We start from the raw sequence: 21,212 nt of genomic DNA, 5'->3' as shown, positions 1-21,212 counted from the left end.
GCCCACGGGTGTGGATCAGGCAGCGATCCAGCTGCACAGATGAGCTGGAGCTGCTGCCAACTATTTCATGTAAAAATATCCCATCAGAAGACACCGAGGGCTGTGCCAGAAGGATGTTTGCACCAGAGGCGGCTGCCCCGCAGCAGGACTGCTCGGCGCTGGGGGCAGGAGGGGCTGAGCACGGCCGGGTGGGTGCACGCGCTCGGCTATCGGGAGCAGCACGTGATCCCCCATCTGCTCCGCAGCCCTGGTCGAAGCCCACCCTGGGTGATCAGAGGCAGCCTGCTTGCTTCTTACCTGCAGCCTCAGCACTTTTCCTCGCCCGTTGGCGATGCGCCAGCCCACGCAGCGGCTGGCTCGGGTTGTCGGCAGCATCTCCTCTGGATGGCGAAGAGAAATGACCTCCCACCACCTCCGAGCTGCCAGGGCTTGTGGCCTCTCTTGCTGCGTGCCAGAAATAGGCGATGCCAGACAGTGCCAAAGCAGTTTCAGCATCTCCAGTGCTTTTATCCCACAAAGGTCACCCAAGAGTGCTTAAGGTCTCACCTTTTGTCCCAGTTTGAGCTCAGTGCTTGTTCTTCGTGGAGACAGCGACCTTCAAGCACAGAAAGGGGCTCCAGGGAAGCTGGGGAGGGGCTCTGGATGAGGGAGCACAGGGAGAGGATGAGGGGGAATGGGTTTGGGCTGAAAGAAGGGAGATGGAGATGAAATCTTATGGAGAAACGTGTTTCTGTGAGGGTGGGGAGGCCCTGGAACAGATTGCCCAGAGCAGTGGTGGCTGCCCCATCCCTGGAGGGGTTCAAGGCCAGGTTGGATGGGGCTCGGAGCAACTGGATCCAGCGGGTGGGACTGGAGGGGCTTTGAGGTCCCTTCCAACCCAAACCACTCTATGATTGAACTGCAGGAGGGTTTCTCCGTGTTGGCCAATTCCCAGGGCTTTACCTTATGGGAACACGCTCAGTGCGATCCTTGGGAAAAGGATGGCAAAGGAAAGGCAAAGTTTCCTTGAGAGAGGAAACCGAGGGCTGAACCCAGACACCCACAAACGCCAATCATGGGAAACGAGCAACAACTCAGCAATTAATTAGGGACTGACAGTGCTCTGGTTATCAAGATGCTGACTGCACAAGCTGTAGTTCAGCAATGCTCCAAGGAAGCTAAACAGGAAGGCCAGACTGATTGCTTCAGATAAGTCACCTCAGAACAAGATTGGCCGCAGACAGCTGCTGCCCTGCCTGGAGCTTCACCATCTCAGTGCTTTTGGCCAGGCCAGACCCCGAGGACAAAGGGAAGCAGCAGAGACCTCACAGGGATGCTCTGCAAGGAGCTCCAGAGGCAGCAGGAGCAGATAAGACGTGCTTTTGTGTTCCTTACGTACTCGGCTTCTGTCCGAAGGCCAGGGAGCTGAGGTTGCCACCAAGGCTGGTCACCCTACCCATCCCCTTTAACATCCCATCCCTTTTCAGGGGGAAACCCCACCAGCACCTGGTCTGGCGAGCTGGAAGAAGGAAGCCCAGACTCTTTGTGGGGTGGAGAAGGGAATTCCTCTACAGCCGTCTCATTCGGAGCTGGGGAGGGAAGGTGACCCCCGATATGGTCCTCAGCCCATCTCCGTTTATCCAAGCCTATCTCCAGGTCACCAGCCCACCTTGATGTCCCCAACCCATCTCCACATCCCCAGACCATCTCTACATCAATGAATCGTGGAGCGTTTTGGATTGCAAGGCACCTTAAAGATCATCCAGTTCCAACCCTCCTGTTGCGAAGATGAGACAACAGGAGCTGCACACGCTCGGCTTCAGCAGAACAAACCCATTAGCAACAATGGTTTGTACTGGTTGAGGGATCTGGAGCCTCTGGGAATAGAGGTGGGAATGGTGCTGCTCCTATGTGCTCCAGGAACAAGGATTGAGTACTGGGACTGCTGGTCTGGCACTGGTAAGGACAGGGGTTACAGCCCAAACACCTTTGGACTCCTGGACCTCTACAGCTTTGCTTTGGAAGGAGGCAAAGGGCAGCCGAGTTTTCTTCATGGAAACCTCAGGCGAAAGCTCAATCCCAAAGGATCGAGGCTCATCGCCTGTGCCAGCTTTACCCCCTTAGCAATGACCGAGGTCAGAATGCAACGCTGAACATTTCCTACCCCTAAAACCCCGTGTCCTTCCTGCAGGGCTCCCCATTTCCTCTGAAGCATCCTCTGTTCTCTCCACAGGCGTTGCGAGGAGCCTGATCTCCCGGGACAGCTTGGTTCACTTCCCTGCCCAGCTCATCCTCGCTTCCCTCATCTCTTACCTCTCCTGGCTCAGCTACAAAACAGTTATTGAAGCTTTAAAGGATTTTTTTTAAGAGGCAATTTTAAAGCCTCTTGCCTCCAGGGTGTGCTGCCTGAGCCAGAGCTCCCAGAAAGCCCCAGCAATTAGTGAGGAATGGAAGGGAGCAGTGTTTGTGGGTTAATTACTGGCTGGTTAAGTCGGTTCACTTCTGCTGCGGGTTAATTTCTGCTGCCCTACACGCTGCCAAGGCTGCAAACCGCTTCGTATTCATTTGCAAACTGAAGTTTCAGGTCCTTGCCAGGGGGTCTGCAAGTTTGGAAAGGAGATATTTATTCAAGTAATTACTTCAAAGTACCCAATCTTATCTTCTCGGTGAGAAGATCTCAAGAAATACTTTGTAAGAGGTTTTTTTTTTTTCATTGTGCCCTGAAAACCCAACCAGCAACAGCTCCGCAGCAGCTTTGAGCATTTGCAGCTTGAGAAGAGATCTCTGCTGGAAGCGGGCAAGGGGCAGCCAAACAGCAGCTCACCCAAAACAAGCAGAATGGAGAAAAACACTTACCAAAAATCCAAAAGTCTCATTTTTTTGGCCTTGATGTCGCTACTAGCAAGCAGCTGAGGGCAGTATGTAATAGTGAAGCGTTTAGTTACTGTCGAAACCATATTTTCCTAAAGCTTTGAAACAGAAACAAAGCAATCCCAACTCCAAATAAATGAAATATCTACATATCTCCTGCAAACATTCATAGAATCATTTGGGTTGGAAGGGACCTTAAAGATCGCGCAGTTCCAACCCCCCTGCCGTGGGCAGGGACACGTCTGCCCAAGGTCCAAGCTGGTTTAGAAGCAGTGGCTACACCACCGTGAGGAGGAAGCCTGTGCTAGCAGACAAAGGCAGATTTTTCCCCAAAATCTGGCTGGGAAAGGCAAAAATTACCCCCAACCCCTTTGGAATCCTCCCTGCAGCTCCACCAGAGCAGGGATGGAGCAGCCACTTGGAGACGCGGCCCTGGAGGTGGGGAGTAAGGATCTTGAGCTCTCCCGCTGTCTCGGAGCCCAGCCTTTGGCAGACCAGCTCTTATCTCTCTCCCAGTCTGCTGTAAACAGGGATAACTGGGCGCATTCCAGGACAGGCAAGGTTTGTGCTGCGCTCAGCACAGATAAAGCGCCCTGTGAACGCCAAGCGCCGCTGGCACCGTTAACCGGGAAAGAGGTGCCAAGCTCACCTTCCCTTGGCAGCCGCGCGGGCTGCGAACTTGCAATGTGGGCAACTTTGTCGGAAAACCAAGAGCGGCTCCTCCTAAGGAGGAGCAATGAGGAGCAGCTCAAGACCAGACGTGTAATACTCAGCTCAGGAAGCATCCAAGCCAGCCTGGTGCAGGACACACTGAACAAATCTCGCTGATTTACACCCTCGCTGTGTGTCCCAGCAGCCTCAGCCCGTGGGCAGGGACCTCACCTAGATTTTTGGTCTAGCCCAGCACAAAGGCATCACCCTGAGCTGCAGAAACTCAGCGAGGCTGTGAGAGCTTCAGCAGCCGAACATTCACCCCTCACTAGAGCTCAGCAAAGTCAGGGAGCAAACCCCACAAACCTGAGATGAAAACCCTGACCCTGACGAGAAGCCGAGGAGACTGGAAGAACAAAGAGACTGGAAGAACCACACTGCAGAGAATGATTTCATAGGCACTGTTTTTCTTCCCTGCGTTTATCTGTGAATTTGGGTGTCACAACTCCCGCTTCCCAGAAAAATGGGTATTCTCTGTGTGCCACTCCAAGCTTTGAAAAATATAACACGGAAAGATTATTTTGAGCTGGAAAAACTGGTTTTCTTGTTCCAATAGAGCTAGGGTTTGCCTTTTCCCAGCCTGCACCACTGCAACAGGCCCTCCAAGGACACGGCAACCCCTCTGCCCTGCGAGGAAAGCTCGGCAAGGCACAGCGCTGCTCGTCCCACCGGGAAGCTGCATCCACAGCCCCCCGAGGAAAGCACTGCGCCTCCCACAAGGATGGGGAAACTTCCAAATGGCAATCTCGGGAGGGTTTTTGGCTCCCAAATTTCTACTGGAAAATGAGAAGCTTTAAAGAAAACTCAAACCTGTTTTTTCCCCACACTCTGGGCTGAGATAAGAGGAAGACTTAAACAGTGACAAACGGTGTTTGCTCATCTCGTTTGCATCTATATCTTAAAAGAAAGAACAGCTTATTCTCTAGGCTTTTTGTTTCCTACCAGGGCTGTATTGTTTCTGAGCTCTGTCTTCATTCATGTGGTTGGGGAAGAAAACAGACTCGTTGGATACAGCCGGATGGGTCCTGGGAAGCTGGATGTAACCAAGTAACAAGGATCCTAGCAACAGGCTTGATCGGGAGGATTTAAAGACAGAAACAAAAGTAGGAGAGAACCAAACAATAGCAAAATGCCGTCTCCTTCCCATACGCACCAGACTCTGGATGCTTCGACCAGGCAGCCGCCAGCAGGAGATAAATCAGTTCCAGGCAGGGAAAGATGCTTTGCTGGCTTTTTGTTTGTTTTTGCTTTAAGGGAAATAGAAAATATCAGAGACAGAGGAGGATTTTTTAAAACACTTCTACAGTTGTCAAGAGTTTTGTACAAATCAAAGCATCCCTTTTAAAATCTCCATTATTACAAACATACAAAGAAACAATGTTATTACCTACAAATCATCAGCTACTCAACCGCATGATCAATTTATCACGATTAAAAAAAACAACCCCATAATAGCGTAGACAGGGCCTTTCTCCCTCGATTTATTTCTGTATCTTGAGGGAAGCGAAAAAGCAAAGCCCTCATTTAAAAAAAAACAACCCCACCAATGCACCTCATTTTCTAAAAACATGTGAAGTATAAAATTAGGTGAGTATTTTCCTGCTGTCACACTCTGGCAAAGTGTAACTTTTTTTTTTCCTTGTTTTCGCATCAGAAGTCTCTTAAAAGAAGAACAAGCCCCCCCATGGCAGCGTTTCTGATGCTGCAGTGTGCTCCTTCCATGCCGGAAGCCAACATCATCAAAAAAAGTGCCTTTAAGTCATCTTTAGTAACATAAAAAAAAAAAAAGGATGAAAAAGAAGAATCACAATCTCTAGTTAAAAGCTTAATAAAAACCCTGACAGAGCAACCAGCCCTGCATCAAAAAAGACAATTTCTCCTCTTCCCTACCTACCTTCAGCGCTAAGGTTTCCTCCCCTGCTTCTCCGCCCCATGGGTCTTCAAACCCTGAGCTGGCTCTTCCCACCCTGATTGGAGCTTGGATGCTGAGGAGCAGCAGCCAAGTGCTTTTTAATCACCCCAAGAGATGGAGCTCAGGGAGCGCCCACCCCAGCCGGCCTCGCTGGAAGGGTCTGTGGTCTCTGTGCTGGTTCCGAGAAGCACATCCCTGTTGCAGGGAACCTTCCTAGCCCTTTTATTCCGCTGGCTTTTAATCAGCAGTGAGAAATGTCCCTGGAGAGCCCCAAGAAACACTCCCTGGCTTGGGTTGCTGCCTGAGTAAGCGCTTTCCTGGAGCCAACCTGGCCCCTGCTTCTGCATCTGGAAGGGAGCTAGGGGGCAAGGGAAGGGGGAGAAGGGGGCGAGCTCGATCCAGGGAACAGAGGGAACATCCAAACCTTGGATTCTCCTCATGTGAAGGAATTGAGTAAGAGACGCTTGATCTCATCAAGCTGCGGAAGTCAGCAAAGCCCCAAAGGTCAGAGAGTAACCAGGGCACCGCGGGGGGATATGAAGTAGGTTTGGGTCTGTATGATTACACTCTGCCTCCCAAGCCGAAAGCTATCCTAACAAAAGAAAACACAAAACTGGGCAGTTTGGTTTGCTAAGCTGACATAGAAAAGAAGAAAAAAACAAAACAAAACAAAACAAAACCAAAACAGAACACTTCCAAAATAAATACAGAGCCCCCATGTTGGGAGCATCTTCAAAAAGCTGGATCAACCGTTCTCAGCAGTGGCACAGCCTTCCACTGGGCTGATGACTTAGTGGCTTCCTTTTGAAGAGGGAACAGTCCGAGAAGAATCAAGCTCCCACCATGCGCAGCTCCTGTCTTATCTGTGTAAGAACTGGCCACGGCTCCTGCCTCACAGCAGCGGGTCCAGGACGACCGGCAAGAAGTCTCTAATGCAGCAGGTTCCTGTTTGCTAATGGAAAGGGCTGGCAGTGGTAGCAACTGGTTAGGAAAAAGCTTCTTCCAGAAAGCAGTACTTGAGGGGGGATTTTAGGAGGGCTGGGACCTCTCCCCGTGGATCACTGTGATACAGAGAGGTATTCAGAGATTGAAAGCAGACACGCTCGACCGTGCTGTTGAAAGGCAACACGCAGCAGGCGTTTCCATCGAGTCCACGGCAGCGGGATAGCAAGAGCACTGAGGTTTGGGCTTCCAGCGATCAGGCAGGCTCCTCGACTCCTTGGCTAACGCTGGGGAAAGCTCCCAGGTTGGGGGTTTGGTTTTATGGGGAGGTTATTGCTCCCGACTTCTCAGGCTTTTTGCCCTTCGACAGGGCAGCTGCTTGCTTCAGGAGTTCTCTGTTCTTGGCCTGGAAAGACAGTGAAAAACGCATATTTAATGGCATGGATCATCATTAGCTCTTGGGATCCTAGAATTGCCTGGACAGAAGCTGCTGGCATCCTGCATGCAGACGAAAAGGTAGGTAGGTGCTGCTGCGCAGCATTACAACACGAGCTCAAGTCCAGCATCTCATCTCTAACCACCTAGAAAAGGTTCTCCCTGTCCCTTCCCCCTCACATCTTCCTACTGTAACCAAGAAGTGGGCTGAAAGTTAACAGCTTCCATGGCAAGAGGAGTCACGCACACAACTCACATTAAACCAGCCAAGGACATGCACCAAGATCACTGGGACTGGCTTTCCTTCCTTCCCCTTCCACCGGCCACCGTGTTTAAAGAGCATGAGAAGCGGTGGAGTAAACCTCTGGTGTTTAATCCCCCTCTGACTCTGGTTTCAGTGAGCTGAAGGCCAGCTTCCCCTACTTCACACATTCCCTTATTTCAGAAGGGCAGGGTGAAGCAGCCCACTGTTCTCCAGCTTTGCTTCACCCTTGGTTTCTTCCCATGCCACCAATGTTTTAGGAGGATCCAGCTCTGTCCAGACCCTTCATCTCTACTGGGAGCTTTCCAAACCCATCAGAGTACCGAAACAATAATTATAGCATCGCTGGTTTATATTGAATTAAAAAAAATAAATATCACAGCAACTTAAGAACAAGGCTCTCAGACCCCTTTTACTAAACTTCTGAGCTCACTCTATGTAGTAAATTATGCTGTAGTAGTAGGATAAGGGGTAGAGCCTGTGTGAAAGTCAGATGCAGGCCTTCTGGTTTTCAGTAAAGGCATGAATCCACAAAGGTTTATTAGAGGAATTAAACCCTCTGCTCCAGTGCTGCATGCAGTAAAGCAGCTTCTTTTACCTCCTGCAGACTGGAAAAACACAGGCACCCCTGTTTCCCCCAAGAAAAGACAAAGCAGCAAAAACAAAGAGCATGTTCAAGAAGTGAATCATGCGTACACTTCAAGGCACCTACGATGAACTGAGAAGTTGAGCTTTTTATTTTGGACTCAGTGAATAAAGTTTCCAGAGCCTCAGTCATTACCAGCTGATTTAAAACATTTGGATACCAGAGAGAACGGTTGAGGGCAATCCCAGTCCAACCTAAGCACAGGAGAGCACAGCAGGCAAATTGGCTCGTGGATCTGATTGTTCCTTTCAGAACCGAGCAAGTTTAAGGCTGCTGGAAGATATCTGACAGCTTTTGAGGTGGGCATTCCCTCAGAACTGTTGCAAAGGCAGCAGCTGGGCACACTGCTCCCAGGCACACGGAGTGCCCTGCTTTGGGAAACGCTCAGGAGGGACCATCCTTGAGTTCGTCCTTCATCTCACGGCCAAGGCTGTGCAGGCAACTAAAAAGAGGTGGTTTGTGCTAATGGGAAGTTACCTATTCAGAACCAGAACAAGAACACTGGCTCATTCTTTGCAGGCCACCCAAAGCTACACGACAGAAACAGCTCCGGGCTAACACCGGCAGCGCAGGATCAGTAAAGCAGAACAGAGACAGAAGGCTCTGGCTGTCGTCAGTCCCTCAAATACAAACCACCAGTGCTTCCCAGCTCACAAGGAGTGGGATGCACATCCGACCCCCAGCATAACACACAGATACTCCAGCCTTCAGGCAGGCTTACAGTGCTTAAGAACGTGCATTGTGAAGGGATCTCGCAGGCACCAGCTTTCTGACAGCAGCTGTGGTCTCCAAAACCTGCCTTCCCCTTTGATAATTAACCTGGGTGTGTGTTGAAGGAGGAGGGGTTGTGTTTTCAGCCAGAATATAAGCCTTTTGTCTTATCCACTCCCATTTCTCATCGCTAGGGCTTTAGATCATTCTATACCCCAGAGCAATTAAAAGGGTGCAAAGTTCATGTCTGTGTCTGATTTCTTCTCTGTAACCAGCTCCCCTTTGACCCGATCTCTTCGGTGGCTCAGAGTGTGTTCATGCTGACAGCCTGCCTTCTGTTTCCATGCCATAACAAGAATCCTGCTCTCCCTGTTCCCTCAGCTCAGGGACTTCGAGATATAGCACTAAAGGAAGTGCCAACAGTTTCTGGAGCTCTTTTCTCTCTAGTTCCTGGTCACATAAATCACAGTAAGAGCTACATGGAGCTGACAAAGGTTCTGCAGTTCAGAGAAACAGGTTCAAACCTGATTTTGCAGTGGGTAAAATAAGTTTGATTGTTCCCATCAAGTCCATAGGGGAAACAACACCGCGCTTTACAATACAGTAAGTCAGAGCCCAAGTAGACAGCAGCAAGGAGGACATAATTAGGGGTTATGATGCACTGTAGCCTGGTACAGAGCTGAGGGGCCTTGCCTAGCAGAGCAGAGGCTGAGAAGCATCAGCAGAGCTGTGTGCGCAAAAGCTGACAGGGTGTTGTGATCACGAGTGTCCTCAGCCACCCCCGAGGACAGCACAGCTCAGCAAATTACAACAAAAATGCTGTCACCTGTAACTGCTCCATGACCTCCTTGTGTGTCTTCTCCATTTGGTTCATCTTTGCCCTCATCTGTGACTCCTGGTATTGCAGGTCGGCTTTCAGCTCTGTGATCTGCAGATAAACCAGAAAGGAGCAAGTGAGCTGAAAGAAGAAATGAGTGCCTTCACCCAAGACACACCTTGCCACAGAAAACAGCTCTGCAGGAGCTGCGTGAGACTGGATGAGCTTGGAAGTGTGCTGGGGTGAGCAGGAGGAACACGAGACCAGAGCTACATCACAGAGTGGTATAGACAACCAAGAGTGGCCAGGGCTGTTTTTCTCCACAGAGCACCGCGGTTTTAGTCTGTCTTTCCCCCACACAGAAGTCTGAGACAGTGGTTAGAAAATGACCTTTTGTGAAATAAAGACCAGGGTGGGTCCAGAAAGCCCCAACTTTGGAAAGGAGGCAGCCTGGAAACAGCCAGAAACTCTCCTCCTTGCTCCAAGATAAAAAGCCACACTCTGCTGGAGTGTGATCTGCATGAACATGTCAGCAGGCTGCGCAGGGAAGTAAGCCAAGGGCTGTACCTTCTTCTCCTTCTCCAAAATCATCTGATCTTTCTGGTGTAGCATCTTTTTTAGAGTAGCCACTTCCTCCTTCAGCTGGGCAATGATGACAAAATGGTCAGTGCCAGGAGAGTCCAGGGCGAGGTCCGGAGAAAAGCTGCAACAGAGAAGAGGGAAAGACTCATCACCACCCCTTCTCTTAACTGAGGCAGGGTAGAGTCCCACAGATGGCACTCAAAGGAGAACGGGAATAATTTCACGACACAGCGTCCTCTAAACACTCCTAGAATGGAGGTGTTCCCTGTATCCCCGTCCTGGATGCCACGTGGAATTTGAGAAACGCATGGTTCGACAGGAAAGGGGTTAAGTGTGACATACAAGCTGTACTACTGCATGATCAGCACCGGCACAGCGCTCCTGAACATCAGCCAGTGTCTGCAGCAATCAAACAGCAAGGATCCCTCTTCAAACCAAGGAGTCGAAGGCAGCAATCTGAGAGCTAATGAAACTTTACACAATCACTTGGGAACCCTCTTTGGTTCCAGGCAGTTCCTTGGATGTCCTGCAAAACTTTGTAAACAGACTTTCTGGCAAGGAAGGAACATGAAAGAGAAACAAATAACCTCAGGTTACACAAACAACACCTAGATTAAAGTCAGCACTTGCCTCAGCAGGGAAAAGGGGGTAAAAAGACATGCTGGACTTTGGTATTTTAGATTCCACTGTGATCCAGCAATTTAGGAAGATGCTTTGTTAACACTTCAGAGTAGAAAAAACTCTCCAGAAAGACATGGAAACAGCTGAGCAGACCACTTGTACACAACCAGGTACTCTAAGCCTAAGCAACCAGCTCAAAACGTATCCGGACGTGAGTCACTCGCCTGTGCTGGTAATTCACAAACCTCCCAACGAGATACCCGGTGATCTGGGCAAGCGTGCACAGTCTGGCACTACAGGATTATTTCAGATCACAAGATCCGACAGGCTGCAGCCACAGGCCCAGCAAGCTCACCTGATCTCTGCCTGCCTCCTCACCGCTGTGATGGTAAGCCTGATTTTTATTTCTCAGTGCTAAAAGGGCAACACACTCTCAGCCACACACACCTGAAACTGCTGTATAAAAAAAACCTGACAGTAATAACGCAACAAAGCTTCCCCTCAGAGATTACTTCAAGTCTGGCCGTTATCAGACGGCCCCACTGCTATAAAGATAAAACAGCCAGCGTTACCTGAAGCCTGATATTTCCTAAAGCCTCCAGAGTAGCTCAACCCATGTCCTAAAGCCTGCGTTCAACCCTAAAGCTGGGAGCTGCAGCAGAGTGGGGAGGGCATGGTCTGAACCTCAATCACTGTCCCTTTGGAATGTGCTGCTACCTCCATGCTCCCAGTCCCCCATGAGGCAGAGCATACCAAGCTGCTCACTCCACGCAGGATTCTCCTCTAGCACCTGGAAATGATCCATTTCCTAACTAAAAGCACAATCTGCCGTGACTGGAGTGGTTAGAAAGGATGTGGCAGAATCAAAGCATCTATTCACCACTGCGCCGGTGATCTACAGAGGCAAACTCCACAGATCTGAAAGTCACAGGACAGCCCTGCAGCAACGGGAGAGAAAGCTTGGCAAAGAAAAAGTCAGAGCTGCGGGTCTGTGGGAGACAGCCCACGGTGGAAGAATCATGGTTAAAACACACTGACAGCAGAGCCCACACCACGAGACGCAGCAGGTCTCTGGGTACAGCAGACGTAATGCTGTGCTGATTATGCTGGGCGGCAATCGAGTTGCAGAAGGGGCTCGTACACACATGCTAGCAGAGAAGAACTCCATTTTAAAACTGCTCCTGAGCACAGTTTCCCAGAGTATAAGATAATGGTGAGTGCTTCAGCACCTTTCTTTATGCAAGCATGTTACTTTATTTTCCCACTCAATATGCTGGGAAGCAGAGAAAGAAAAAAAGAAAGAAGCAGCCTCCACACAGCAAAAAAGGCTTCCCCCACCGCTTCCCTCTGGCTAAAACCAAACTCTTGCTTACACCATTCCTTTGCCCAGGCAAGCTTCCCTCCTGCCATATCCTGGAGTGATAAAGATGTGATGCTTACATTTCCCTGAGCAGCTCTGGCAGGAAAAATTCCCCTCCTTGGCAGCTCCTGTTGCAGAGCTCACTGCGGAGCCAGGAAGGTGAGAGCCGGCCCTGCCGCCCAGTGGGGAGACAGGATAGGCGGGCCACCAGTCTTCCAAAGAGCCCAAGGCTTGAGGAGCCACCTCCTGCCCTGGCATCTGCACCCACAAGTGGGGAACGGCAGCCTCAGGGTGCCCAGGCACCCCTTCCTGCCAAGCACCTGAGCACAGGCAGGCGTTTTCCTATCCAAAATGCACCCTCCAAGTGGTCAAGGTGCCAATTTAAGATGTAGATTTTATTTTTCCTCTTCTTTTTTTGTAAGGAAAAGTGACAAGTTAGTAACAAAAGATTTCTGTCTTTAACCTTGAATTAAGGAATCAGCCTGAGACTCCAAAGTAAGAAGGGAAGCTGCCAAATACAAGTCGCTTCATTCCTTCAACAAACAGATTAAGAATTAAAACAAACAAACAAAGAAACAAACAAAAAAAAGCCACTTCCCCTTACAAATAAACTCCATCCCCAGGATCCTGTGGGATAGGTCAGGGGGATGGTGCTCTCCAGTCCAACAGTCATGCCTCTAATTAGAGTGAATTAACGAGCTCCTGGTGCTTTCAATGGAAACAGAGGAGCTCTTCCAAAGACACCTGCACCTCTCTATTGAGTGGAAAAGAAACCAAAATGACTGCCTTAAACTCCACACCTGTTAAATGGCTGAAAATTAGTGCCAAGCTTAAAGATTTTGCTATTTAAGTTAGGCCAGTATAAAGAGGTACAGACCAGGCTGACCGAGCCAGCAACTGAGTTTAACCTTTGACAGAAACATCCTCCATGTGCAAAAATCCACCCAGATCAAAAAGAACCAGCACTTGAATTTACACATCCTCCTCCACCACCACCACAAGCAGGTGCAGCTCAGCCCAAATCCCAGTGCTTAAAGCACCCGCCAGGACTTTTCTATTCAAATAAGGATTTTTTTACTAAATGAACTTTGCTGCTCAGCATCCACCACCATGGCTGTTCTACAGTCAGTAGCACTCAGCCTTGCTGGGTGTTAAAAGCACAACTTAGCACCTTGTCTATAGTCATGGGAGAAGAGACTGCAGTGTGTTCATTTGCAGAGGATGCAACATAAAAACACTTCTGGCACCGTTTGCATACCCAGCACTGCCTGGATCAGGACTGGCACAGCACCAGAGGTGAAGCTGGGGCCCTCGCACGCACAGGGGCATGGAAAGAGCAAGGTGTGCTGCGAGCGTGCAGCGGGGTTAGTGCTGTTACCTTCCCAGAGAGCCCACCCAGAACAAACCACTCAGCACTACCCATTCGATAATCCTTGGAAATGGCTCAGTCGCTGTATCACAGCCACCAGGAGCAACACCTACTCCAAAATATATGAGCAAAACACTCAGTAAGACACAGTAAAGGATTTCCTATTGTATCCACCAGGAAGCAACAATTCCAGATAAGCTGGAATGAGGTGTTGCCAAAGTTAACTGAGCTCAAGAATGCCCAAATTTTACCCAGCTGAAGGCTGCAAAGAAGTTTGGCTGGAGTCACAACACACTGCACAGAAGGCTGTGGCTGATCTCGGCAGTGAAGAGGCGCTGTCTCACCTCGCTCCAGACCAAGCTGCTGATGAATACAAGCCTTACACTGCGACAGACTCCACACTCGGGCTGCGACCCAGCCTCCAGGCTGACTTGGGGGGGAACAATCTGATAGGAAATGGTGCAAGAGGAGAGCGGTTTGGGGGTGGTTAACCCTCACATAAAAAAAAAAACCCCACCCCAGGAACTCCAAAAATGCACTTAACGAACCACCATTATCATTCCACTCAAACACAGCCGTGTGTCTATTTGAGGCAGCTGCAGCTTGCCTTGTCTACAGCACATTGCTGGAGCTCTTCAGTAGCTGCTAAAATTACACACAGTTTGGTACTGGGATCCATCAAAAAAAAGTCTGTGGCAGGGAGCGCAGCCTTGGAGCCAGACTGACAACGTCTGACACAACAGCAAACAGAAATGAAGGCATTTGATTCCCCTAATCTGTGCTCCTGTTTTGCAAATGAATGGCTGAGCCATCGATGCCAGAGCATGGAACCTCCTTGGATATTTCAAGCTAGCAGAGGTCTTAAAATGAGTTGTCAGGTCTCAGCCCAGGCTTTAGGACAGCGCCAGGTACCTTTCTCTGCTCACTATTGCCCAGAAAGCGGCCTCAGGAGGTGAGCAGGAGCTTTAACAGGGCTCTAAAGAGAATGCTGCAGCAATACTGATGAGCTGCACTGGTTCTACCAGTGTCTCCAGCCTCTCCTCTGACTCCACCAGCACTAAAAGAGTCAGATGAATTCTCTGACCACTCCACGCTCAGTCACAGCTCCCAAGCCACAGTTAATCCTTACATTTTTCCATCTTTTAACTGATAAATGGTCTTGTAGACCACTCTGTGGGAACCACTGCCCTATGAAATCATTTTAAGTTCTATTTCCCATCCTAGCACTTCCTAAACGTTGACGAGGTGCCAATACAATCCATCATAGAATCATTAGGTTGGAAAAGACCTTTGAGATCATCAAGTCCAACAATACCTACCCACTACTAAATCATATCCCTAAGCACTTCATCTGCTTGTCTTTTAAATACCTATAGGTATCTATAGAAGAGATCTAATCTTGAATAAAAGACATTCAAGACAAGCAGTGATAAATTAATTACCAGTAGCTTTAACAGACCCTTTGGCACTAACGAGCCTATGCTCAGGTTCGGGCTCCCAATTCACTGCTGTTTGGAAAGAGATCCATGGAGAGGGAGAGTTTCCGTGTATGAGGCAGTTCCCAGGGAGGGAGGGCAAAAGGGGAGAAAACAGCAGGCGTTCTCACTTCCGGATGTCAGTGCCTTGAGAAACAGGACAATGGCGGGCACCGAGACTCTGCTGGGAAGCAGCCCACTGCGCCAGCGTGGACGGGGCACTCTGGGTAGGGGGACAAAGCATCTCGGGAGAGGAAGGAACGCTGAGAATCAGAGAGGAAAGGCAGGAATGAAAATGTGCATATACAAGACTGTAAAAAAAATAAAATATATAAATCCACCTCAATCTCCTGTTTCTGCTAGGGATTTCCTTTCTACTGCACATGTGGCCCGCATCAATATAACCCAGCACAAAGGGATTGGATGCTTTCAAGCAAAGCTGTTTGACTGCTTGTCCCTCCTGCAGCAGGCAGGAGGGGAAATGGGAGGTAGGTTCTGGCCCTCGACTCTGAGGCTGTTTCCCTGCAGATCAGCCCCAAAAGGCCAAAACCTGCAGACCTCGACTGTACAGCATTGCAGCCAACAGCCCCCGCCCCCACCCCGTAACTGCAGAGAGAGGATAAAGCTGAACTAGCTGCGGCTCTTCTAACTGCTCAGCCAACAGTTTCTGCTCTAGCAGGTACAAGCATTAGGTATTCTTTTCCTCCTCAAACTTATGTCTAAATGCCAAGGCCTGCCAGGTTCTGGAAAGCTGCTAACGCAGTTCCTACAGGTCCCAAATCCCAAGATCCCTTCTCCAGCACAAGAGCATCCTGCTATTCACACACAACTCTTATATAAGCTCAGCAAACAAGGCCGCCCACCCTCAACTTCCCCATGTAATAGGCTCACCTGTCACCATTGGCAGATATGGCATCAAACTTGGCTTTCTTCTTTGGGATTTCATTCTGAATAGAGGAGGTGGATAAGGTTTTCTGGCTAGAAACATGAGGAAATTTTATGTCAGAACCTGAATAACTTGCTGTCTAAGCTAGAGAAGCAGGTAAATATTCCCACCCACTTTGAACCTATTAAAACAATATTTCCTAGCGCGAGAAAGAATGATAAAAAATTCATTCCTTGAGGAGTAGCTGGAGACTAAAAATAAACAGAAAACAATGTGTCAGTCAGATCAGTACGTAGGTGAAGAACTCATGCCTAAAATCTACATTTCAATTATTAAAGTTTACAAACGCAATTTAGCTTTAAATATGTACGGGTTCAGTAAGTCCAATCACTATGAAACGCTGTCGGACTACAAGCCTGCTCCAGCACAGGAGGGTTTGCAAACCAGCAAAGTCCAACTTAGCTGGATTCTCCTCAACAGATGACTGCCAAATCCCATCACCAAGGTACCAAGCCTCCAGGCACTTCTCCTAGATACTTTAGGAAGCGTGGAGCTCCCAAGCACCCTGCTGGCCATCAAAAAAGTCCTCGTGCAGGTTACCTGTTGTAGTGGCTGCTGCTGCTGAGCCTACTGTACTGTTCCTTCTCTTGCAGGCTTGCCCTGGAAGAGCTGCTCAGGTGTTTGCACTGCTCTTTGGTCTTCTGCAGGACCCGTTTGTAGGACAATGTGCATAACCAGCATAGCAGCTTCCCATCCACCTGAGGGGTAAGAAAGAGAAGGGAAGAAGTTTTGGTCTTGCTTGCTGCCCACAAACTAGCACTTTGGGGTTTAAGATCGCATATGAATAAACAGGGACTCAAAAAGGATCCCTTGAACGGCTGGAAAGGTTAAGAAGTGTGCCTAGCACAGCTAATGCAACGCAGACAGTGCTCCTTAACAGCAGGTAATCTGGAACTACAGCATCTCCCAAGCTTTGCTTACAGTCTTACAGCACCTGCTCACGAGGACAGGCTAATGCCAGTGGGATTCCTGCCAAAGCAATGCCAAGAAATGATATGGGATACATCAGCGGAGACCAAAACAGCGAGAGTGTCTGCTTGAGGAGGATCAGCAGGACAGAGTTATCAGTGCAGTTTCTAAAGCCTGCCTTAGAAATACACACTCCTAATGAGCACTTTTGTTGTTTAAGCAAAGGGTGTGCAGAAGCCATGGAATAAGTTTCCTGGTGGAGTTATGACACTTCCAGCTCCACAGGCTATGGCACAAATATCATTTCCCATCCCTCTCCCAAAGCAATCACCTCATATTTCACTCAAAGGCGCCTTCTCCTTTGCCAGCCCACCTACCCTGAGGCCACAAGAAAAAGAGATCTTTCTCAATAGATCTGGCAAAGGAGCAGAGGAGCTCAGAGGTTAAACAGCTCCAAAATGCAGCCACTACAGCAAAGCTGAACTCCAGAAAAATATAAGACACCCCCTTTTGAAATGCTAGAAAATGTGTCAAGGAGACAGACAATCGCTGCATCAACACTTTTATCTTTTCAGGCTCCTTTTACAGTGACACTGACCTTCTTTCTGTCATCCTTCCGGTCAAATGCACACTGCTGCTTGCACTGCTCGCAGGAGTGAGGAGGTCCATACTTCTTTTCAGAGTTTGTGCAACGCTGGCACTTGTTTCCAATAAATGCTGCTATTATGTTGCAGTACTGGCAGGGTTTTGGCTGTAAGAAACAAGAACAAACGATACAGCAGTGCCTTTAATTACATTAATTTACTTCCCCTTCTCCCTGTCACTTCAAAGCCTTTATTTTCCCATTCCAAGCTAATCCTCCTGCTGATCCAGCAGACATAACTACACTCGGAACCCTGCTCTCTAGCAAAGTGTATTTAGCCAAGGCATCCAGACCATTTATCAAGTGCTCTGAAATCTTTAGATTTCATAAACCTAGACAGAAACATAAAATAGAAACAATCAAAATCTCTTTTTCAGACTCTAGACAAGCAGTTAAGAAAGATTTATTGCTGCTTCCTGCAGCAGTCTCGGTTTGTGTAAGCACGCTCTTGTTTCGATTGGATATCGAATAGTTCATTTCCTGGCCTAAAATGATGCAGAGCTGCTCTTTTCCGTACTAAAAGAGAAAAGGTAAAAAGCTTCACGCTTCAGGGACCCGCATATTATAGATCAGTCATGCTATTACAACACAGCCAGCCCATAAACTGCTCCGGGATTCAGTAGGATAAAGACAAGAAAGATGAAAGGAAAAGGGGCTGGTGAAACAAGCCCCACTCACTTACTGTGCCATAGAGCTTCACATTCTGAGCACACTTTTTGCATATCGTGTTGGTTTTGCTGTTAAAAAGAAGGATAGATCGTTCTATTAACACTTCCCCAAGGAAAATTAAACCTCTGTGGGTAGGATCCCTGTCTTTCCTAGGCTCCATCTCTAGTGGCGAGACTGTATTCATTTTCACTAGAGACTCAGATATCAAAGTGCATTTCCTATCCCCATCTGGTTGAGGATAATTTGCCAAAAAGTGGTGTTACTGGGAGGTATCTTTTAATTAAGACATCCCCAGATGACACCAGGTTTTCATCTTTACAGATACAGGAGTCTGATCACTGGCTAATTGGCAGCAGGCGTGATTCAGCACTGCTGACAGCCTCAGATCTGTAGGACTGGCAGGTCAGTACAGAGGTGTATTCATCCAACAAGCACAGGAAAGAACACCACAGACAATGCCTGCGCGCAGCTACTGGGTTTACTTACCCATCTTTCCTCTGTAAGCTACACAGCTTGCAAGAACGCAGAAGCACGGCTAAAGGAAATAATTTGTGGATACCAGAAATCAGGTCAAGAGGAAACCTCTTGGGAAGATGCATCCAGATCTTTCACTGGAAGACGCATCTGAGCACTGACCAAAAATCAAAACCAAGCCAAATATGCAACCAAGCTAACGACACGACAGATTCACATGGGTCTGAGGTCCCCCATGTCTTCCACAACAACAACTGACAGGTTAGGGCTCAGTCATCAAAGATGTGGAAACACTGCAGTTCCCTGGGTGCATCTCTGCTAAAGTAAACACTGGTCTCCCCAGCACAACATGCTTTTACCTTTCCTGCTGGAATTCAGTCCGGCAGTAAGTGCATTTAACAATGGGATGCGCAATCCGGCACTCCTGCAACAACAGAAGCCTTTGGTGAGATGCAGTGCTTGTTCCGCACACCATTCCCCAAAATCCCAGATCACCTCCTGGCCTCCACTCCCACCACACACACACACACACATCCGTCACGCTGAAATCATTTCCTCCCTGTACAGTCACACTACTCTTGCAAGGGCTGAGAGCAGAGGAAGGGCGATGGGAATGGCATGTGTCACAGGTGAGCCAGAAATAAACTGAGATTCATAATGAGGACTTATTTGTCCCCAACACCCACAGACAAGGGTCACGGCGATTGGCCTCAGCTCCCAGGGCAGGAACACAGAGTCTTGACACAGTTATTCACACCTCTGCCTGTCACGAGCTTCCTGTGCCCGGAGTGCCTCCAGCCCCTCTCTCCTCTCACCCCACGACTCTGAGGTTTTGCTGTGCTCACCTGCTTTGACCTATCTCCCTCTCTATTCCTTATCTCATTCTTCTCCACCCACCCAGGCTGTCCCCCAAAACCCACCTCCTTCTTTCAAGACGCCACAAGGCCTCTCCAAATGTCCCCAGAATCCCCCCAAACGTCCTCAGAATCCTCTTTACTAACTGCCTCCCTCACAAGGAACCCTTGAGTTGGCCCCAGGCCTCCCCTCACAAACAGCACCCACCTTCCTCCCATTTCCCCTCATGACTCCCTCTCCAACGCCCTTCAAACACCCCCAAACGCCCTTTCCACGGGTGGTTCTGCTGCTGGTTGGAGCAGGGTCAGCATCACAAACTGCTTGGGCGTTGGAGCTCACAGCTCCAGACACTGGGAAGAGTTTCCTCCAAGAACTCATCCACACAGCTCTCAACTACCCACCCCGTGCCCCTAAGCTCCAAATAAACACCCCGGGGGCCTCAGTCCCTCTAAATACCCTCAAGGCTTCCTCATTAACAGCCCCGCCTCCCAAATAACCTCAAGTGACCCCAGGACTCCCTCTCCAACACTCTCCAACCAGCCTTTAGCACCTTGAAAAGCATCTCTGTTGTTAACCCCTCAGGCTCCACCCGCGGCCCCCCCCCCCCCCCCCAATTCCTTCTACCCCCCCTAACCCCCCTCAAAAGCCCCCCGGGACCCCTCCCACCCCACCCTCAACAATCCACCCCCTGCTCTCAGGCCCCAACCAACCACCTCAAGCCCCAAATAAGCACCTCGAGGCCCCAAATAACTACTCTCACGCCCCCAGGCCCCCTAAATGCCCCACGGCTCCCTCATTATCAGCACCCCCCCTTAATTACCTCAGGCCCTTTATAAGCCCCCCTCCCCCACAAAGCCCCCATGGCCGCCGCCCCAGCCGCTCCCTGCCGGCAGCCGCGTCCCCTCCGCCTGTCCCGGACCTTGCAGAGCTGCTGGCCCTGGCTGAGCGCCTCGAAAGGGAAGCGCTGGTGGCACTTGGTGCAAGCGTAGAGCGCCGCCATCCCGCCGCCCCGCTGACAGGCGCTGCGCCGCCCGCCCCCCTCACCAGGCCCCGCCTCCTTGGGGCCGCATCGCGCACTCCCATTGGTCTAAACAAGCGTCAATCATCCATCCGCCGCTTCTCATTGGTTGTCACCGCCGTCACTCGAGAGAGGGGGCGGAGCTTCTGATACGGCTAGAGTCACGTGGGGGCGCAGCGCGGTGATGCAGAAGCCCCGCCCCTTCGGGAGCTTTGCTCTCTCTCCCATTGGCCTCGCTACGCGTCAATCATCCCTCTTCCGCTTCTCATTGGTTCGCGCCGCCGTCGCTCGCGGGAGGAGGCGGAGCCCTCCCATAACGGGTGATGCAACCGCACCTCCTGGCTCCGCCCCCTCAGCAGCTCCTTCCCGTTCATTGGCTGCGCCACGCGTCACTCCCGCCTGCGCCACTTCTCATTGGTTGTCGCCGCCGTCGCTCGCTGAGGGGGGTGGAGTTGCTCCTCCGCGGGCGCTGGTCGGGGGGGAGCGGGAGCGTCACGCGGGGAAGGGGAGCGGCGCGGTGACGCAACAGCCCCGGGGGGGGGGCGGCCCATAAGGCCTTGCGGGAGGGGGACCCGGAAGTGGGGCGAGAAATAGTTGGGGGTGGTGGGAGTTGGGGCTCATGGGGGTTGAGCAGGGAGGCGGTGGGAGGCGATGGGGCTGAGCTGGGAGACAGTGAGAGGTGATGGGGCTGAGCAGGGAGATGATGGAGCTGAGCTAGGACACGGTGGAGCTGAGCTGGGAGACGGTGGAGACGATGGGGCTGAGCTGGGAGGCGGTGGAGCTGAGCTGGGAGATGATGGGGCTGAGCTGGGAGGCGGTGGAGCTGAGCTGGGAGATGATGGGGCTGAGCTGGGAGATGGTGGAGGCGATGGGGCTGAGCTGGGCCTGGGGAAGATGCCAGGCCAGGGTTGAGGGAAGGGGTTTGGGCCTGGCTAGGCCTGAGATGGGGGAAGGAGCTGTGCTGGGATGGACCGAGGGCAGGAAGGGGCTGTGCCAGGCTGGGAT

The 21,212-nt window shown here is 50.4% G+C and overlaps 1 protein-coding gene across 3 annotated transcripts; it reads right to left on the bottom strand.

Moving 5' to 3' along the window:
* Positions 1 to 304: 304 nt before the first annotated feature.
* Positions 305 to 20,228, bottom strand: FAM76A (family with sequence similarity 76 member A). 3 transcript variants are annotated; one of them, XR_008453281.1, is made up of 12 exons: positions 20,109 to 20,228; positions 18,694 to 18,758; positions 17,874 to 17,928; positions 17,147 to 17,299; positions 16,180 to 16,337; positions 15,585 to 15,671; positions 14,825 to 14,956; positions 9,854 to 9,989; positions 9,296 to 9,397; positions 2,459 to 6,821; positions 547 to 684; positions 305 to 444 (listed from the first exon to the last, which is right to left on the bottom strand). XR_008453281.1 is itself a non-coding variant. In XM_054086252.1 (10 exons), the coding sequence occupies exons 1-10, from the start codon at positions 20,187 to 20,189 to the stop codon at positions 6,735 to 6,737; spliced, it is 1,056 nt and encodes a 351-aa protein (XP_053942227.1). In that variant the 5' UTR covers positions 20,190 to 20,228; the 3' UTR covers positions 2,281 to 6,734. The 3 variants fall into 3 exon arrangements, 2 of the variants coding, with proteins under 2 accessions (XP_053942227.1, XP_053942228.1); XM_054086252.1 differs by lacking the exons at positions 305 to 444; positions 547 to 684 and having other exon boundaries at positions 2,281 to 6,821; XM_054086253.1 differs by lacking the exons at positions 305 to 444; positions 547 to 684; positions 14,825 to 14,956.
* Positions 20,229 to 21,212: the final 984 nt, after the last annotated feature.

Source organism: Cuculus canorus, chromosome 22 (assembly GCF_017976375.1).
Source record: "Cuculus canorus isolate bCucCan1 chromosome 22, bCucCan1.pri, whole genome shotgun sequence".
In the NCBI taxonomy this organism is placed as follows: Eukaryota; Metazoa; Chordata; class Aves; order Cuculiformes; family Cuculidae; genus Cuculus; species Cuculus canorus.
Note: the sequence above shows the minus strand (reverse complement) of the source record. Positions and strands in the feature narration are given on the sequence as shown.

Coding starts and splice junctions, on each gene's coding strand:
- FAM76A (XM_054086252.1), bottom strand. CDS start 20,189: ATGGCGGCGCTCTACGCTTGCACCAAGTGCCACCAGCGCTTCCCTTTC. Junction 18,759..20,108: donor AGGGCCAGCAGCTCTGCAAG/GTCCGGGACAGG, acceptor CTGTTGTTGCAG/GAGTGCCGGATTGCGCATCC. Junction 14,957..15,584: donor ATATCTGCCAATGGTGACAG/GTGAGCCTATTA, acceptor TCTGATTCTCAG/CGTTCCTTCCTCTCCCGAGA.